The sequence below is a fragment of the Dermacentor variabilis genome, chromosome 8 (genome assembly GCF_050947875.1).
Source record: "Dermacentor variabilis isolate Ectoservices chromosome 8, ASM5094787v1, whole genome shotgun sequence".
NCBI lineage: Eukaryota > Metazoa > Arthropoda > Arachnida > Ixodida > Ixodidae > Dermacentor > Dermacentor variabilis.
Genome location: NC_134575.1, coordinates 66318778 through 66339199, shown reverse-complemented (window position 1 = coordinate 66339199; position 20422 = coordinate 66318778). Strand labels below are relative to the sequence as shown.

General features: G+C 43.3%; 1 protein-coding gene across 1 annotated transcript in view; it reads right to left on the bottom strand.

The window, feature by feature from the left end:
• LOC142590296 (uncharacterized) overlaps nt 1-20422 on the bottom strand; it is a 52176-nt gene that overhangs the window by 18731 nt on the left and 13023 nt on the right. The window contains exon 4 of the mRNA XM_075702305.1: nt 14341-14463. Coding sequence (XP_075558420.1) covers nt 14341-14463 — 123 coding nt within the window. The remainder of the gene's footprint in view (nt 1-14340; nt 14464-20422) is intronic.

Sequence of the window (20422 nt, the reverse complement as noted above, 5' to 3'; positions counted from 1 at the left end):
CCTCCAGAATTAATAAACTGTGCTTGAACTGCTTTATAAGTGGACATTTTGTCACATAGTGTCATCTAACACTAACTGCAGAAATTTTGAAGCAGCAGGAGGGATTTGGGTTCACCAGTCCAAAACAGCAGGAAAACGATCAACTGGCGACACCAATGCCCGCGAGCAATCATCAGTGATTAAGCAGGTGTCTCGTGCTAGAGAAGCGGGCATTTTTACTTTTCCTCTCACCATCAACAGACAAACGTTTAAAGGTATCTTGGACTCAGGTGCTGCGATAAGTTTGATTACTGCACTACTGATTGAGAGATGCAAGCTAACCATTGGGCCCTCGCTTGGCTTATTGAATGCGACTTTCGCGGCGGCGAAACTTTCGCGGAAGGCGGACGTTTCAGAATACGGCCCCAGGAAAAGCTGGCGTGTGCAAAGCAGTTGGCGACCTTCAAAGGCTCGAGTTCTTTCCATGAAAAGTATAGCAAATGGATCACACCAAGCAAATCAATGTTGTACCTCTTGCTGGTATCATACGCTGTGAGCATGCACTGCAAAAGAGCCTTGTGGTACAGTTTCCAGGTGGTATCAATGATTCCCTGATCCATGGGTTGCAGTACCGCAGTTGTGTTTGCAGGCAAACCTTCCACAGCAATCGCCTTGAGGTTGTCGATCTTCCTGTGGCTCGGACAATTGTCAATTATTAAAAGCACTAGCCGATTCTGCGCATCGAGCCATCTATCCAGAAGGCGCACGTCTTCAAATATAGCAGCAGTCATCCATGCTCGCTTGTTACTTCTGTAGATTCATTCCTTGTGAATAGTTGCATTTCAGAAGCATCGCGGCTTCTCCGCTGTCCTCAGTATCAACAAGGGAAGCTTGTCCTCGCCTACTGCATTGGTACCAAACAGCACTTTGACACACGCCTTGCTCTGTTTTGCTCTGGATGAGGATTCGCCAGCAGTAGTGAACGCGCAATCTGGTAGCATCTTGTAGAAAAATGCAGCCTCATCTAGGTTGTAGATGTCTTTGCCTTCATACTTTTCAAGTAGAGCTTGGAGCGATATTGGTGCCATACGTCTACAGTGTCACAGTTCATGGCTGCGCTTTCGCCAACGACCGACTTTGAGGTCACGCTGTGTCGTTTCTTGAACCACTCAGGCCAGCCATTGCTGCACTTAAAATCTTTATGGCCCATTTGGAGGGCGAGAGCTTTGGCTTTTGCAATAAGTGCAGGTCCATGTATGGGGAGATTTGCACTCCGGGCATTCTTCAGCCACTGTAGAAGTGTACCTTCCACTTAGGGGTATTTTGAATCGCAATTTCTCTTTCTCTTTGCCGAGAAACTCTTTCAAAGCCATCCAGCACAGCTTCCTCATTTTTCAATACAGTTGATAAAGTAGACGGCTGTATGCCGATTTTCTTCGCGATGTCAGTTTTCTGCCGGCTGCTTTTTCCCACTTCTTTTATCAGCAGAACTTTGCGCTCCAAACTTTCGCCACACAAAAGCACATGCAAGAAATGCCTAACAAAGCACTCCAAATAACACACAATCACATAGCCTGCAGCATGGATCCAAATGCATGCGTTGTCAGCACCAAAGTGACTGAACGCGGCGGGCAACGCAGAAGGCAGAAGCTTCAAAATGTCGTCAGGGTATCAGGCTTTCCTCCTCAGTGCACGCTGGTGATGGCGATGGTTGCTATGACAGGCTTGGCATCAGCTTCACGTGTAATGGAAGAAAGGCGATCGGATTGTGGAGACCAAGAAGCAGGAACCGTGAAAGTGTACCAGTTGGTGAAAGATTGTGCTTGGGGGGGCAGGCCAGAAGAGGGCAGCTTTGGAGGAGCAGCGACGTCGAAAGTGGCAGTGAGGAGGTGAGGAGCTGACATGAAGGCGAGTGAGAGGAGTGACTGGCATCCAAACGGCTTGCAGACTGGAGAGCAAATGAGGAGGAGAAAGCAGTGGCCACTGTTATAGGGGGGGGGGGGGGGGAGGAGGTCACGGAAGACTACAAGAGTATTGCACTGGAAAGCGTTGCAAATGCCATGGCTGAGTCCAAAGTTGTGTTTGTTGTGCTCAAAAAACGATTAGCCGCTCATTGTGGGTACACAGTGCAATCATGAAAACTGAACATTTTTGCAGTAGGGGCTTTGCATGGTCACTGGGCAATTTTCTCCCAAGGTGTGCAGCCATGACGTTTGCAAAACGAGAGTTTTTCGGCACACCATTGTTGACGACACTGTGCTAATTCTACAGTTCTAGTGTCAGTGTTCGCGCACCGTCGTGCCTCTGCCATTGAAAAATGTCTAGGAACGAAATTCAATGACTCTACCAAGAATTTAGACCATTTGTCTAAAGTTGGATGGCACGTATCGAGCATGACTGGCTCGAAAAAATCGCCGGGGAAACACCAGCTTGCATTGACCCGCCATGCTGACAGCCCGACTTGCCCCTGGCGACACTCGGGTTTTTCGTGTTTTTGGCGAGTTATCGGTCGAACTGCACTGTCAAAAGTGCAACAAAGCTAGGGGCGGCGTTTTATTGTGATGCAGGTTGATTATGGCGCACGGCAAGCAAATTTCTAGACCGACCTCCCCAAATCCCACTTCCCAATTTGTTAATGTAGCTCCTCGCGTCGAGCATGGCACTTATAATCGGAGGGACACTTCTTTTGTGCTTTTCGGCATGTTTCGGCGCCAGAAATGTTCTTTATAGAGGTAAAACGTTGCTCATCGAGTGCACCCCATGGATTGCTATGGCGCAAGTCTGCCCACAGTCTTTTGGCTGCTTTTTGGCATCCAAGAGACCGCAGTTTTCTGGCATCGCAAAGGGTCAGGAAAACTTTTCCACTCAGTGGTGGCGATGCCTCAGCTCGCCACTTTGCTCTAAGCGGGTCAAGCTCTTCGTGCATTCTAGCAAGGTGGCTTAAAATGCATTGCATCTGGGTCGGGACCGGAAGAAATTTATAATAAAGCAATATTTCGAGTAAAGCCATTTTGTTATAAAGAGGGATTACTGTGCTTTGATCTCAGAGCTTTCACTGCTGTTCAAGCATCGTCAGCTCCTACAAGAAGCAAAACTGGAATAAAAACGAACTTGCATAATTAGGGTCACAGGGCCCTCTTAAAGTGGGGATGGCCATGAAAGAATTTTTGAGCTGCTTGCTCAAATTTAATAAAATTGGATTACATGTTTGAAGCCATAATAAGGGCCAGAGCTAAATGAATTATCCTAATGAATAATTTTTCAACAGTTACGGCATTTCAAGATTTCAAGTGACTAAGAAAGACAAGCCTTTTTATGCATCATATAACATTATGGAGGCCCAAACTATGCTATTAAGGAGCTATTTTTTGAAACTTCAGTAATTATTATGGAAAAATAATTGTGTATAATTGGCTTCACTAGAAGTGCACTTTTTTCACCTTGTGTTCAAATTTTTATATTATTTTTTACCGTAAGAAGGAAAGAAAAACTTGGATATCTGAGTCCATAGTAGCAACCTGTAAAAAATTTAACCCCCGAAAGTTTTCCGAAACAGTCTGCATAACGTAATCTAGAATGATAGTGTTTGAAAACTCGGACATTGCTTTAAAAAAAATGCAAAATAAGAAAAATGCTTGTAATGATTCAGAATCGTACTATTTTATTTGTATTTCACATGTGGCCTCTCGTCTCTTGGGAACAGATGTGGGGCATTCCTGTATTCTGCCTTCTTCTGTGAGAATGGCTGAAATGTTCCGCTAGTTTTGGCCACTTTTGCACACTACACTGCATTCCCTGCTGCCCTGGATGCACATTCTTTTTTGAAGCTCTTTTCAGTGCCACAAACTGTGCCCAACTTCTCAAGCATTCTCTGGATCTCTTTTGTCAAGCATTTAATTTTATGGCTGCCACAGCTGTGACCATTTGAAACACCAGACCTTGCTCTGATCAGGTGCATCAGCGTCCAGGAAGGAGACGCGCGTCAATCTCTCATGGTGGCCTGGAAAACTCAAGAGCGCAAGCCACTTTTGCATGCAGTCTAGCCTATCGAAAGCTGTGCTACTCGACTTTGTGAAATGTTGCCGCTTTTCAAAGTTATGGCATTCGTCTAACTTCAGATCCCCTTCATATATGCAAATGCGTGCACTACAAATGGCAAATGGACTGTAGAACCCAACATCAGCCAAGGACAACAATAGAAAATGGTTCAATTAGTTGCATTCCCCCTTGAAATCGAGTAACAGCATGTAGCCTCACGTAGTGGTAAATTATAGTCAGGTAACGAAGTCTGCACCAATAACGCTTTGAGTTTTGGTTCCCTTGCAATTATTGCCCAAAATTTGTTGTTTTGACTTCATCCATCAGCCTTTGCACCCTTGATGTAACTTGAGCTTGAGCATACGAAAAATGGAGAACTGGGCCTACATTAGTTTCGTCTATTGGCCCAACATTTGTTTGTGCATTCTGTATGTACACTCTGGAGGAAACGGATGAATTAATGAAATGGCCTTTACAATGATAGTAGCCATTTCATGCTAAACGTTTTCCTCACATCGCAAATACACTTCCAAAATATAGGTCATGGGCACATTTCTCTTACCCAAGGCATCACCAGCCCATTGACAACAACAAAATATTGCATTACTACGGTACAGCTTTGGCTCAAATTTTGCTGGCACCTCTTTGGTTAGTTAAAACTCGAAACTGCAAGCAACTCGAAACATGTTTTTTAGGCTAAAATTATATGATTTGTATTGTATCGATAGATACCGATATGAGTGAAAACAACACCATTTATATGTTTCAATTTATGGGACTGCACTTGTGAATGACTTAGGTGCTGGGCATGGGTGAACATCTGCTCAGTATCCTTGCATAGTGAGCCAAACTTAAGATTCATCACTGTCTTATCAAGGAAGTATTCCTCATATGTATTTCGGATAGCAGCAATTGCTGCATAAAAGGATCAATAAATGCCCTTTCTGTGTTTGCACTATGGTGTTTTCATTTCCTTCTATTACCAAGAGCACTTCAGAAGCCATATCTGTTGGGACTCTGCTCATATGTTGGTGCAGCACAGGCGTTTTGATGGCACGTGTAATTAAAGGATGCGCTTGCCTCAACAGCTAGCCAAATGCAGCACAGAATGATTCTACTGCCACAATTTGTCAAAGTAAGCTAGAAGTGACAATTAAGGTGTGAGCAAAACTATTACAAATTAGCACATGGATCCGCATTTTTGTCACAGACACAGCACTGAGAAGAGAAAGACCTCTCCACCGCATCAATGCTTTGATCCTTCAAAAAATAATCAAATCCAGACTGAACCCAAAGCAAACAACAGAGCACATTCCTGCATGGTTGTTCTTTAACATGATTGTTATTGGAGGCGTGTTTTAGCAGAGAACCATGGTCCAGTGGTACAGAAACATTATGGGCCATTTCACAGCGCAGACGTGAAACTGCGTGCTGCTGTGGAGCAGTGGCAACTTCTGCACTTTTTGTCAAATTAATGTGTTCAATCATCAGCAGAGCTTTAGGTCTAAAGTAATTAGAAGGGTGCCTTTATGGTTTAAACCATAATTTTGGTCTGCTGGCCTAATGCCTTAGCACGGTGGCTCAGTACAAGCTGCCGGGTTGAGTAGCCGAGAAGGTACACACAAAAACTAAATTCAATAAAAATATAATCAAGACATGGTCCCAGAAACATTGCAATAAAAAGAAAGCATGCAGATAAAATGCAATGTTGGAATCTAAGTGATGCTAAGCTTGTCCGAGTCAGCTAGGTAGCAGCAGCCTTACTGCATGTAGCTGTAAGCTTTCTGTGTCACAAAGACGAAAATGATGCATGCTGCCTGTTGAAGGAAGAGTGTTGATAATAAACACATAGGGGAGTACTGCACATATGTGAATACATTTAAGGCTTCTATGCACGCTGTGTAAAAGTGGCACAGACCCATTGTTGTGACCATAGATGGTGCTACATCTACAGAGTTACCAGGGGCTATCATCTGTCATATCATCAGATGATCTATCACATCAACTGCCATGCCCCAAGCCACTTGATATAGGTGAGCCAACAGCATGCCCCTTGGAGGCTCTGCAGATGCAAAGCCATTTACGATCAAAACACCCATTCTGGGGAATTGGCTGAGAATGGGCACGTACCTTGTTGCACGTACCCAGTTGTACCTGCCCAGTGACCCAAGTGGTCTACTTGGGCATGTGCCCAATGGTATGAGTTGATGTCTATTTGGCAAGACAACAAGACAGCAAATGCAAAGTGAGGGGAAAAGGCAAAGAAAGCTTCACTTTAAATGCAGCATTGCAGGGTGAAATTTGGAGTGTAAAAAGGTCGGCGAAGTAATTGATATTGAGTGAATAACTAACTGCACATTCATGTTTCAGTTAGCTGTCAGCCTCACCATATCTGTAGGCTGCCATGATGCCTGTACCTTTCTTCAGCAATGCTAGTCTGTTGAGATGTGCCCAGTGGCTAAAATGCTAATGGCATTGTGCTGTGCTTGACTAGATCATGTTTCAAATGCAACTGTGAAGCATGTCAGCCATGGCATGGAGAAAGCTTATTATGGCACATTTAGGGGATGCAGCAAGTAGCCGACCACATGGCCAACCCCATCTGGTACAGTTAAACCACGATATAATGAGCTTCAATATCATAAAGTTCTCAATATAATGAAATATTACACTTTTTGTAACTTCGTATCCATAAAACAATATATATTTCGAACCTAAATATATAACCAAGTGCATTTATACATGATTTCAATGTAACGAAATTTTACTGGGGCTGCCAAGGTATTGGCCTCGAGCTCCACCAATGGAAAAGCTGGCGACACTGTCGGCGTGACGTGCTATTAGGGATCACGTGAACATAGCGGCCAGGTCAGCTGCTTTGGGAGCGCCAAAGCGAACTGAAAACGAGAGTTTAAATTCCCTCGTACGCTTCCATCCTCATTTAGTGGCGAGATTTTCCCGCTTCAAGTGTTCAAGTGTCTCCTTTACAACGCTTGAAAACACTACAATAGGTAGTGGCTGCCTTTGAAGGCGCGCAACATGGTAGGCTACTGCTCGATGCTGCAATGCCGGACATACGCAATGGAGCCCGGTGTCAGCCTTATTCACACGTAGCCGCAGGACAAGCTGCGTGAAGCTTGGCTCGCGAAACATAAAACCGGCAAACAGTCATCGGCTACAACTCAGGTATGCAGTAAGCAGAGACGCGAGGAAGATTTCAGCTTCAGCGCCGGGTCTGCAATCTTCGGAAAACACACACTGAGACGCTCACCCGAGTCCGTTGCCCGACTAATGTCATGACGGTTTGGTCTATGAACTTGTCCATGCTATAGATACTGGCAAGTTCACTGGAGTGGAAAGGGAGCGGTAAGAAGCACATTATAGAAAAGCATGACATATGGTCATGTTTGTGTTATGAATTATTGTACTGGATTACAAAAAAGAAGCAGCTGGAAATTGCACCCTGAGAACACCGATAAACATACAGTGCGACGCAACTCGAGAAATAATATTTAAATGTCCAAGCATTTAGAAGAAAAAAAAAGATTGAATCGTCGCAATGGCACATCACAGTCCCGTAGGCGTCGAAGTCTCTACAATGAAATTATTTTTGAACAGCTCTGATAGCGCCCAGGCAACGATGGTTGCTTGTATACTGTCAAATGCTCATATTCTGCAGCCTAAAGCTCATGGCACGGTGCGAAAACGCGAACGCGGCGAAAGCGGAACAGCGTGCGGACAAGCATGCAGATGCGCAGTCGGTTGCTGCGAATCTGTGCGATCGCTGCATTGAGGCTTCATTCTATTGTGCTCCATTTAGTTATACAAACACTATAAGAACATATTTCACATAGTTTGCTCTCAGCGTTTACCTACCTTTCACGCAAGAAGCCGGTTCGGGAGACTCCATCGCGGCGACCGCGTGCAGTGGCATTCACCGTACGTATTCGGTAAAGAGATAGCGTCTGTAAATGATTCTGTGCTTTCAGTTTGCCCAAGATTATTATTTAGACAGTAAAAAACTTCTCTCGTTTCGAAAGTACTTACAGAAATGTCCGGGAGAGCTCGCGTGTGGTGTTTTCAGTGAGTGCTGACAGCAAAACCTATGAGGAGCGCGCCGCGTGATTCCTCATACTATGCCAGCGAGGCGCTTCCAATGGATGGCAACTCCATAACTCCTCGCCGCCAATACTAAGAGAGTAAATGAAAACTTCCACGGTGAAAGATGGTTAAATGGTTGAATTACAAGTGGCTGCTTGGAAACGCACCCCTCAAATCATGCGACTAAGAGCAACTGCCGAAGCAGAGTCACATTATGTTGTGCCTAAAGTCCAAGTACAATAAGATCCTGTCACACCCAGTGCCCTGCATGCTTTGGGTGTGAATGAAAGCCTATGAGGGTGAGCCGAGAAGGTTGGTGGCTCATTCTCATCCCTCCCTTTCCTTCGCTCGTGCAGGAGAGGGGGGGGGAAGCGAGCTCACGGTAATGTAATCAAGCAAGCGCGAGGGAAGGAAGAAAGGTTGGCACACCTCTCCTTTTCTAGTGCGGCCATGGCTGTGCATGGTTGTCATTTGTTTTTTCCTATTGCCTGATAATTCGAAAAATTGGGGGCTCCTTCCCTATAAGAAAAATCCATCGGCTACAGTGCTTATTTGCATAAAAGGTAGAATTGACAAATAATGAAAATTCGACATAACAAAGCAAATTACTGATTTTACCGATCTCAATACAGTTGAAACCAATGATAACGAAATTCCGCGGCAACTAAATTCTCACGACAACGAAATATCGCTGTACTACAATGCCGCATCAATTAAATTTGCCGGAACGTAACCCTGCATATTACCTACTTGCACAAGGCTACCAGGATCCAAAATGTCCTCAAATGCGATTGCTGTGCACTAAAATTACATAAAATACCACCACATCACACTTGCACAGGCACCGCCAGTTTTGTTTACAAAAACAACCAAGCGCCGGGAGCGATAACGTGCGCCATAAACACATAATGGCCGCCATCTTGTTTGATGATCGCCCGTTCGGTTCGAAGTGGCACGCATGTTGCTACCGGCACGTGACAAGTTTTTAAACGCCTAGTGCAGTGCTTAATGTGCACCTTGATGAGCTGAATGCAGCAAAAACAAGGAAATCCACGTCCCACTGACGCGGAATTCTTTAAGGCGCTTGAGATGGCGGTCGCAGCATGGAGTGCCATGCATCGGGCTGTGATTGAGCGATCGTCCGGGAATATCATCCCTTGCTTCAAGAACGTTGGTTTCGGTGCCACTTGACAGGCATCGCATGCGGATTCGGCACCGGACTTAGATTTGCATGAAGGGGCCGTAATCTCGATTGATTGCCTTTGGGTATACGAGATACGAGCACTTTCGCGCTCGGCGTAGGGCGCGTCCGCGTCTATGGGCAACAGCGTGCGCTGGAGAAATGCTGCTGTTTGTGTGGAGCACTGATGCTCTGCGTCCGGTGCCAAGTTACGCAAAATCTCGCAAACGAGATCTTATCTCTGGAAGCAACTGACCGAGAATACTGTTCTGTGGCAGTGCTGCCACTGCTTATCGATGCTTGCGGCGCACTTTGTACTGTCGGCAATGCGGTTCAATATCCTCGAGCAAAGCTTGCCAAGGTAGGCTAACGGAATTTTGACAGTAAAGTTTCGTTCTGCGACGCATTACTTATCTGTACCGTCTCATTTTGCAACAACAACGTTCTCTCGTAAAAGCCAACTTTTTCGCGTTCCCCGCCAATTTCGTTATTGCGAGGTTTAACTGTATATTGAGGTTTAACTACATTTTATGCTGCACAATTGCACCGTAATCCTGGTTGGCAATGCATTTTAGCCCCCAAGTGTGCTTATGATACCACAGTGTGAAATGGACACAGACATTGGGCTATTCCGTGCTGAAAATACAAAATTTACACCACAAAGTTGACAGTTTAGATAGTAAGTCCCAGACTAATCAGAGAAATGCACAATATACCACGGACAAACGTAGCAGCTGTCTTGGCAAAATCGAAACTTCAAAGTGACAGTAGAGCCCCGTGAACATTCAGCACTAAACCCCAAAGGTGATAATGGAGTACTGTATAAAAGAAGCATGGTCATGGAACACAGAGTTTGCAGCAAACGAAAGATGGGACAGATAAAGGCTAGTACTATTCACAATCTGGAATGAACAGCAAAATATTTTTCAGCGGCCTATTTGCTGCATTTTTCAATCATGCTGGTTTATGCACTACCAGAGGTTGCTATGAACCTGTGGGGCACAAGTTACACAGAGCAGCGATGACGTAGCCTTAGTTCAAGCTTCAAAAAAAATATATATATATAATCACATTAATTTAGATTATCTACTACATTGCAATAGAGATGATGCCACTAAAGACACACCCATGTGCCACCACCCCTTCTGCTAAACAGTACCAACCCATGATGTTTGTTGCTGTTCCCCGATTTATTGCTCACACCAGTTCCACTTCTGCGATTTCTATTTGTGGGATTTCCATTTCAACTGCAGCTCACTGTCACATGTTAGCAGCTCAGCACAGTTGTAACAGATGTCAATGGAGCCCTGGAAGTGTCACTTGTGAGGATCTGTACATCTGTTGTCTGTATGCCAGCAAAGCGAGCAAACATTGCTTCTAGCCTTGCTCCGATAGTTTTTGTCGTAGTGGTCGCCTCATTATGCTTTTCGGCAGAAGCAGCTAGTGGGCACGGCCCCTTTGGCATTGAGCGCTCTTTGCACTTTGGCTCCTATACGGTAATGTCAGGAATGGCACATCTTGGACATGTCTCAAACCTCCTGCTTATCGAACAGCAAGCAGGTGGACTCCAACGGCGACTTCCCCGTTGTGAGAGGCAAAGGATTGAAGAGAAAACACCATAGGACAACTAAAGATGTGAGTGGGCAAGTGCCCACCAGATTGCTTCGTCCGACTAACACGATTGACTACATGTATCTCGAGACCTTAAAGAATTTGAATTCTATACACCGGCAAATTGTCGATACTTACATTGGAAAAGCGGTCCCTCAAGGGATAAAAGAAGTCTGGTTCAATACCAGAAAGAACACGGTCACAATTTGATACAGTGATGCAAGCTGCCCTAAAAGAACTTAGAATCACACGCATACTTGGGCATATGGAGGTCCACTCGTTGATTGTGCATGGCGATCGGACTAGGCAGGAGTCGTCTGTTGCAAAAGATGTCTTTACCACCCAAGGTCATTGATCTCTATCAGTTCGGCCACTCGGCAAGCATTAAGCTGCTTTTCGAGGGAGACACCGTACCTGCTCAAGCCAAGGTGGGCTACGTGAGACATTTGGTGTACTCTGGTGTGCACGATCACTGCAGTGCTTCAAATGCTTAATGTCAGGCCATGTTAAAGTTGTCAGCACTGGCCAGACAACATGTCTCTGCTGTGCAGGCTACTATGACTAATCTTTATGTACAGTCGAGGCAACAAAATGCTCGAATTGTGATGGCACCCACAAGGCAAACTGTGAAGATTGTCTGAAGATAAAATACGGAATCACAACATTGCAACACATAAACATGAATAGTTTGTCGCACAAGGAGGCTCGGCAGCGTCAATTCGCAAGTGGAGGAAGCCATCGCGTTGCCAGCGAATTCAAGAGCAGAACCAGAGTCCCCCGGCTCCAGTCACACCCAGCCAGCAAGAGTTGTCTAAAAAGGCTGCGAGTGAACCACGAGAGGCAATGTGTAATGTCAACAGCGCAAGCCTGGACACAAACGCATGGTCACACTTACTCCCACAGGCTCCCGAATATCAACAAGAACTACAAGAGTGCTTCGAGACAACCCCATGATGCTCGATCATAAGAGCGATGCTACGGCAAATAATTAACGCTTTGAGGCAGCTGCTGCCTCGTTAAAACATACCTGTGGCGAGAACTACTGTGTAAATCATGCACGACATAGATGGTCTCCTGGCTACACTTTAGTAACCTCAAACCCCCCTCCTCAAGGTGAACATGCCATGCAATGTGTATGTGCACGGTGCGCAGAAACAGTACACTGTGCAGCAGCTCTTGCATATCTTGCACCTCATGCATATCACCTTCATCTTCCTACCCCGTCTCTGTTGTTCCCACAAATCCCTCAGGCCGACCTCCCCACTTTTGCCTCCTTAAAATTTCTCTCTCTTGTAACACCATGGAAAAAAGCTAACCTTGACAAAAATAGGAAATACGGAGTTTCTTCTGCTTGGAATCTGAAGCTGAAACTATGAAAGTTCTGCATTACATTGAAAGCTGGGTGAATGAGCAAGAGAGAAGCACAGAGGAGGTTGATGGTACTCAACCTCGTCGGTCAAAATGTGTATAGAGAGGCTTTAGGTGCCATCGTTGAGTGAAAAGGGATTAGTTGTTGGGGTTCAACATCCCAAAGCAACGCAGAGGCTATGAGAGATGTTACAGTGAAGGTGCCTGGATTCATTTTAGACACGTGTGGTTCTTAAATGTGCACCTGAAGCAAGGTACGCAAGCATCTTTACATTCCGCCCCCACTAGAACGTGGTCACCATGGCTGGCTATCAAACCTGCGACCCTAGCTCAGCACCAGAATGCCTTAGCCACTGTGGCATGTATTGAGTGAAAAATAAACGAGGAGAAAGCATGGGCAATGGAGATGCCACCGATTTTCTATGCAGGGGTACTGAGTGTTAGCAGAATAACCTTCTCATGCAATTTTCGTGAGCCCTTTCCCTAACTGGCTGCTTCTTTGTCAAAAAAAAAAAAAAAAACATCTACAGATATTTAAGGACTCATCATCGTTTGCGGCACAACTGAAAACTTACTGAAAATGTACACATTCACAGTAGCTTCCTTAGAAAATATGTATAACAATTTTAGGCAAAATTTTCAGGTCTTCAATCTCACTCAATTACATGTGTGCAGACCTTGGCAATGCTGATAATTCAGAGCAACAGCATTAATGCCACAAAAATGGAACTTGAAATGAGTGCTGGTTGGCAGAGGTGAAAAAATTTCTGCCAATTGTTACATGCTTTTGCAAAGAACCCCCCGTGCCTCATGCGTGAAAGATGGCGCATTCTGCCCGCTGTCCTCCCTCCCTCACGTGCAAGATATTGAGCCGCTATCGTCGGCTGATCCTCGCAAGTCAGTTGCCAGCCCGTGTCGACATGTCAAAAGTCTGACAAAAATTGTCGCTAATTTTGTACACTGTAGCCGATAGTCCGTTATAGCACGGTCCTTTAAAAGTGAACTTCGTAGCATTAATAAAATAGGTAAAAGAAACTAAGGCTGAAATATGGTCCATTATATCTGAAAGTCCGTTGTACGCGAGTATGTTGTAATAAGCGTAGACTGTATTCCAATCTGTTTTAATTCCAAATCAGCCATTAGCCCTCCCTGATAGGTCAGAATGGCTCGGGCTCTGCCCATATGGGTGTGGCACCCGCCCATACGGGGTGGACTTGAACCATTCTGACCTATCAGGGAGGGCTAATGGCCGATTTGGAATAAAAACAAATTGGAATAGTTTTACGTTATAGGGCCCCTGTAGTGTTTAAGAGGAGCGATGAAGTGTGCTTGCCAAACAGCAGCACTTTGTTCCATTTTGCAATGACAAATCATGGTCTAAAAAGCAAATAACAAACTCACGAGGCACAGGTGATCTAGCAGTAACGCGATGAAGTGCACACTGGGGGGCTCCTTCCTGCTCTTTTAAGCTGGATGGGAAAGGAGGGTGTGTGAGGCTCTGCTCGCTTTAGTTTGGTCTCGACTTCCCGCACGTTTTTCCACATTATTTTTACCACAAACGACATTACGGTAGCTAGCAACACATCCAACCTTTGGCTTTGGCTAGCGTTTGTCCGAACAGCGGACCATGAGAAAGAAAATTTAGTTCTAAATAATCGTTGCATGGATTTTGGAGGTCAAATTCACAGACGTTTTTCTCTATTTATGTACATAGGCCTTTGCTGGGATCAAAAGAGCAGTTGGAATTATTCGTCAATTTGAATTAAGAGATTTTGAATTTAGAGATTTCATTGTATACAAGCAAGAGTCACAGGTTGTCTTGTGCACTTCAACTCAAAACCAAAAACAAAGCTTGCATTACCCATTTTGTTTCTGCATTCATTCGAAAACTTTTGTCGTTCTTTCATTTCTGTTCATCTGCGGTACCTTGTTCAGCAGGCGACGAATGAATACAGACGTTGCCATGAATGCTTTCCTGCTGGCACTACATGCCATCAACATAAACAGAAAAGTTGGTTGAGCAATTTAAGAAAGAAAAGGTGCATTGATTGCAGACAACTCACGTGCTCAGAAACTCATCAGGGAGGTCCAGAATTTCCTGGGGGATGGACTTCCCTGTGAGGAACACGGCCACCTCTTGTGTAAAGTTGTTGCAGTTGTGACGAAACAGATCATAAGTGTGTGGCCTGCACAGATAAAATGAACCAAGATGGAGACGTCAGTGAGTGCTTCACACTCCTGCAGCAGCAGCACACAAAAACAGAGATGAACATAGGGCACACAATGTGCAGTACAGACTCGTGACTAGTTTCCTCATTATCATCATCAGCAGCTTACTAGGTCCACTAAAGGACCAAGGCCTCTCCCAATGATCTCCAATTGACCCTGTCTTGTGCCAGATGACCCCATCTTATTTATTAGTTCTCTGCCGTCCTCGACTGCGCTTCCCTTCTCTTGGCACCCATTTTGTAACTCTAATACTTCATCAGTTATCTGTCCTATGCATTACTAGTTTATTACTGCTTACAAGGGCACTTTAATATACAAGCTGCTGAATGCGATGCCATATACTGGGTGTTTTTAACCTTAACAAAACTTTTATTGATTGATTGCGACATATGGCACAAATGTACTTACTGAACTGGATTACTCAAAAGGCTGACATTAATTACACTGGAAATTAAGCTCTTTATTTGTTTAATTACAAAATTTCACTAATTGACTATTTAACTAATTATTTTAGCACACCTATTGCAATACACGAATTGAAGCCAATGATTTCACAAGGTAAATCCACTTGAAATGAATTTTGAAACTATCACTCCTTTCGAGATAGGTGCGGTCAAACTTGTATAGTAGTAAAAATGCACTGTTCTTCCACTTACTTTTTTTTACAAAACGTCTTTTTATCAAAGCTGGCCAAAGATACATTGAAGCGGTATCATGATACAGATACAAAGGTACTAGTGGACCAATTGCATCCAATCCGATACTTGCGATTTAAATCTTAAGATACTTCAGTACATTAGTTAACTTCTCACAATAGCCCCACTGTAGGGCCACTGCAAGTTTACAACCATACAATAGTGGGCATGCAAATTTCCAAACTCTTGCCAACAGGCTTAATTTTATTGCAGTGTTTACAGAGAAAAACGCAAAATAATTTTTCTACGTTCTAACCAAATACCATAAGGCCATTCTTGACCAGTCTAAGTGGGTAACGAGTAATAATAGACAATGTAAAAAACCTGCAAGTGGGCTTCACCCCACACATTTGATGCAACCAAGATGGCGGACCTCAAGCTACAATTGTAACTGAAGTATCAACATGCGGGTCAGTGGCATCGCTCCTGCCATCGTCCACGCACTGTCCGAGGTTTCAAAGTGAGTGCCTTAGCTTTAACAGTGCTGCTAGCAGGAACGTGGCCACCTTGATTAGATGAAGTTAGCTCTGTGAGAAAGCCTGCTTATGGACTTTTGCGTATCGTCCTTTATCTTAACAACATGGAAACCTAAAATCAGGGATGAAGAAAAGGCATATTGGACAAATGTGATGGACAGGAAGCTAGCTTTGGAATTATATCAAACAGTAAGAATAAAATCAAAACAGGAAACATTCTTAATAATTCATGGCATGGGCCACTAAAAAAAACTGGGTTTTGCATGCCGAAACCCAATTACAATTATGAGGCAAGCCGTAGTGGGGCACTCCGGATTGATTTTGACCACGTGGGGTTATGCACAGTACACGAGCATGCTTTTACATTTAACCCCCATTGAAATATGGCTGCCATGGCCAGGGTCGAACCCATGACGTAAAGATAGGCAGCGCAATGACATAGCCGCTTGGCAAACATGGCGGGTAATGATGACCACTAATGTTTCTCCTAACATAAGGGTGTTCGATCCTGAGAATGTGTTATTTGGGAAAACTTGCCGATTATAACTATTTCTTCCATAATGTGTGGAAATAGCACAGGAAATATCAGAAGGTATTATTATATATATATAAAAAATATTGCCCATTATGCTTACTGATCCATAGCTTCTGAATATAGTGCAGAAAATATTGATAATGCGTAGAAACTACTGACCTAATTATTTGCATTTGCTGCTAATGTGATTGTTATATCAGGAAACTATTATACAGCCCTATTATTGTTATTGGCTCATTCTAGATGCTACAGGGGAATTCCAACTGTCAACCAAAATATTACAGTGGTGGGGTTTAACTTCAAAGACTTCTTTCTTTGTTAAAACCACAATTACCTACATTAATATTTCTGTAGTGAAACATAATACCCTTCTCTGTGATATCCGCCTTTCTCCACACTTTTTCATGGAACACCTATTGACCAGGGGAGGTATTCCGTAAGAGTCCACCTAGTAGACTGTCCATTTCGGTTGCTGCTGATTGGATGCAGCTGCATGAATGAGGAGGAGACGAGCGGCCCTAGCCAATCAGCAGTGGCCGAAATGGACAGTCCACTAGGTGGACCCTTACAGAATAAGCCCCCCTGGGCTACGGCTACTGGTGGTGGCCCACATAAACAATGTCAATAAGTGCAAACAAGTTAACTTAGCACGAAAGCCACGAACCCAGCTGGACTTGGACAGTAATGCTTCACACTAACAGCCAATAGGAAATAAAGTTCTTCTCTCTTTATGATGTGTTCAGAATATCTAAACATAAGTAAAAATTTTCTTTTTTCATATTCAAAAAATAAAAATAATAAAGTTACTATTTGAAATTGCTTATTAGTGAACAAACAATACATAATAACAGTAATAATTGTGGAAAAATGTACTGTTATAACTCAAGCATGCAGAAACTATGGTTAGCATATCAATGCATCTATTCAGATGCATATGAGTCCACAATTGCATATCCAAAAACGTTGTTCCTAAAATAGTAGAGAAAAAATGACTGAACCTTCTGGTGAAGAAAAGCAAGGCCGACAGCTTGACTCATATAGCAAAAACACAGACCCTAAAGTGAGAGCAGGATCTGCGTTCCCTTGTCACTAGAGTGTACTTGTCACCCTTTCAGGCCCCTGGCTACTGGTGACGGCAGTCACATTGTTCTTACTTGGGGTATCCAGATTATACCAAGTGGCCAATTTATGACCAAATTCCATGCAGCTATCGTGGAATGATTGGGCAACAAGCGTCTATCAAGTTCACACAACTTCAAACAACATGGAAACATGCAGGGGGATGTGCGACAGTGGCGACGGGGTAAACGTGGTGAGCGAACTAAGTACAATAAAACATAGTTCTCGTGTTTAGCAACTGCTTTTGTGCCTTCGAATCTTACAGAGCGTCTGTGCGGGTAAGCAGCAGTGGTTGCATTTGAGCTCGCTAAGTTCACCTAAAGTACTACACAAAAATGTGTTTCTGTTTCAGACAATTCGCCTTCGTGGCGTAAGAAATGAAGCGTAAAAAATTGTTACTGGGAACAGCAATGCAAATGGCAACACATTTTTAGCCCGCATTTCTTGGAAGTAGTTCCATGTACAAGGTTTCCAGCAAAAAGGGTATGTTTTTAAGGCTGAATGACTTCAGTTCTGCAGTTAAAACATGTTCCTTATGCACTATTGGCTAGTCAAAACTGCTTTTTGTTCTTCACGATGGTCTCACATTTCTGGAAACTAGGCTTGTTGATCATGTACTTCCCTGACGAATACTGACAATCGCTTTTAGTTGTGGTAACCCTACTTTAGGTTTTTGATGTACTAGCGCTGCGGAACACTTATGTTCACAAGAAAATTGAGGTAGGCTCACGTTCGCTATTCGTTAGTTTTAGAAAGAGTGTTGTCATCTCCAGGTGGCTGTGTGTTTATTTATATTCCTGATAGCATTTGGTTATTAAAATTACAAGCTTACACAACAATGTTGTGTCTGCAGTTCTACCTTACCCTTCAGTGAATATAGGAATTGTCTTGGGTTCTGCAATGTGTATCTCGTATCTTGAGATGCACGATACTTCCACTGATGTATACTGACGTATTGAAAATACAGATACTGATACATGTCTTTGCTAATGAATCTTGATGCAGATACAAGATACCCAAATAGTATCTTAAGGGGTAAGGTAGGTCTTAAAAAAGAAAAATTTTATTCTTTGATATGGTGCTGAAAACTTGTAACTTGTCCAAAGTGACCTTGAAATAACCTATAGATGGTGCGTAACTTGGCAGGTGTCCCTTAACGCCTCCAAATGCAAGTTAATCTCATTTAGTCGAAAGCACACTAACTCAGTGTTTCCCTATTCGATTAATAATACCGTAGTTTCGACTGCCCCATCGTACAAATATCTCGGCGTTTATCTTTCATCGGACTTATCCTGGACAACGCACGTAGCAAAAGCCTTCCCTAAAGCTTCTCAATCTCTCGGCTACCTGCATAGAAACTTCCACAATGTGCCTTCCGATGTACGAAAATGAGCATATCTTATTTATGTTTGCCCACAACCAGAATACGCTTCATCGACATGGTCACCATATCAAAATTTTCTGATCCATATGTTGGAAGTCGTTCAGAGCAGGGCAGCCAGATTCATCTTTGGCAACTATGACTATCATTCGAGCATTACCCAAATAAAACAAGACCTTGTATTTCAGCCATAGGAAAATCGCAGTGTCATTGCCCTTTTATGTCTGTTTCACAGGTACATGTATTGTAATAACTCACTGTTTGCCGCTTCATGCTCCTGTGCACACATCTCGACGCATTCACAACGCACTTAGTTTCACGCATTTTCCGCACATTCATGGTCAAACGCAGACACTTAACTCATCACCACTACCTAGAGCTACTGCACATTGGAACGGTCTCCCGGATCACATTGCATTCATCTCCAATTGTGAAACATTCCGTGATAACCTGAATTCGTTGCATGTTAATATTGTATAATGATGTTGCACTTAGTTATTTTTCTGTCATGTAATTACTGTTGCCCGCCTTACTCAATGCCCTTTAATGAGTCTGTAAGGTATTGTGAATAAATAAAAAACATATGTAATGTTAGTGCTTATTTTGACTATGCAGTCTACTTTTGTTTATCTCCTCTCATTATAATTTTATGTAAGCTATCTTTAAGTAATTTCTCGCAAGGAATTGCAAAATATCAGTTCCTGAAATTTCACTAAACAGGGTACCAACGGCTTCTGCATTATTCGAGGAATGCAATAAGACCAACTTTATTGCACTGCCTTACCTATAAAAAATGTTGAGAGACTTCAAAGTTAGTCACCAGAAAAACACTTTTTTGTGTTTCAAATACAATACCTCGCAACCCATGTTCTCAGTAAGGCAGAGAAATAAAGTTAGTCTAATTGCATTCCTTGAACCATACAGAAGCCATTGATACCCTATTTAGCAAAATCTAAGGATCAGATGTTTTGGAAATCATTGCAGAAGATTATAAAGGTAAGAGTGCATAAAACTTAATTTAAAATGAAATTATGGAGTTTTACGTGCCAAAACCACTTTCTGATTATGAGGCACGCCGTAGTGGAGGACTCCGGAAATTTCGACCACTTGGGGTTCTTTATGTGCACCTAAATCTAGCATAAAATTTGATCCAAATGAGATAAATGAAAATGGACCTTATACTCGAAATAGGCACATAACATTGCATATATCTACAAGTTCTCAGCACTATACCTCGAATAATAAGGATTTAAAAATTTTTGGTCTAAGACCCACATCCCCCCTAAAGACAGCCTCTAAGATACATGTATCTTTGATAATGTCCAGTCCTGCTTTTTTATGCACTGAAGCTCAAAAATTCTTGGAACACCAATGTATATTGTTGCAAATATTGGGGACGCATATCTCGAAACTGGTGCCATCCTCATAATTCGTTCCAAGTAGATATGACTTTTGAAGTCACCTGATACAACTCAAGAGAGAGAGAAAGAGAAAATAATGCAGAGAAAGATACAACTTAAACACTGCAATATATGCTCTGAAGTGTTTAAGGGGGGACACGGCTTTCGTATAGCGAAAAATGACGAAAACATCGATTTCTTGAAAAGCACATATTCCGTTTCTATAACTATTTTTTTTTTCTAATTCCGAAATATGAACGCTGAAAACCGCGTAGAAGTGCTCAAAAAATTTTTGTAGCAGCCAACGTGA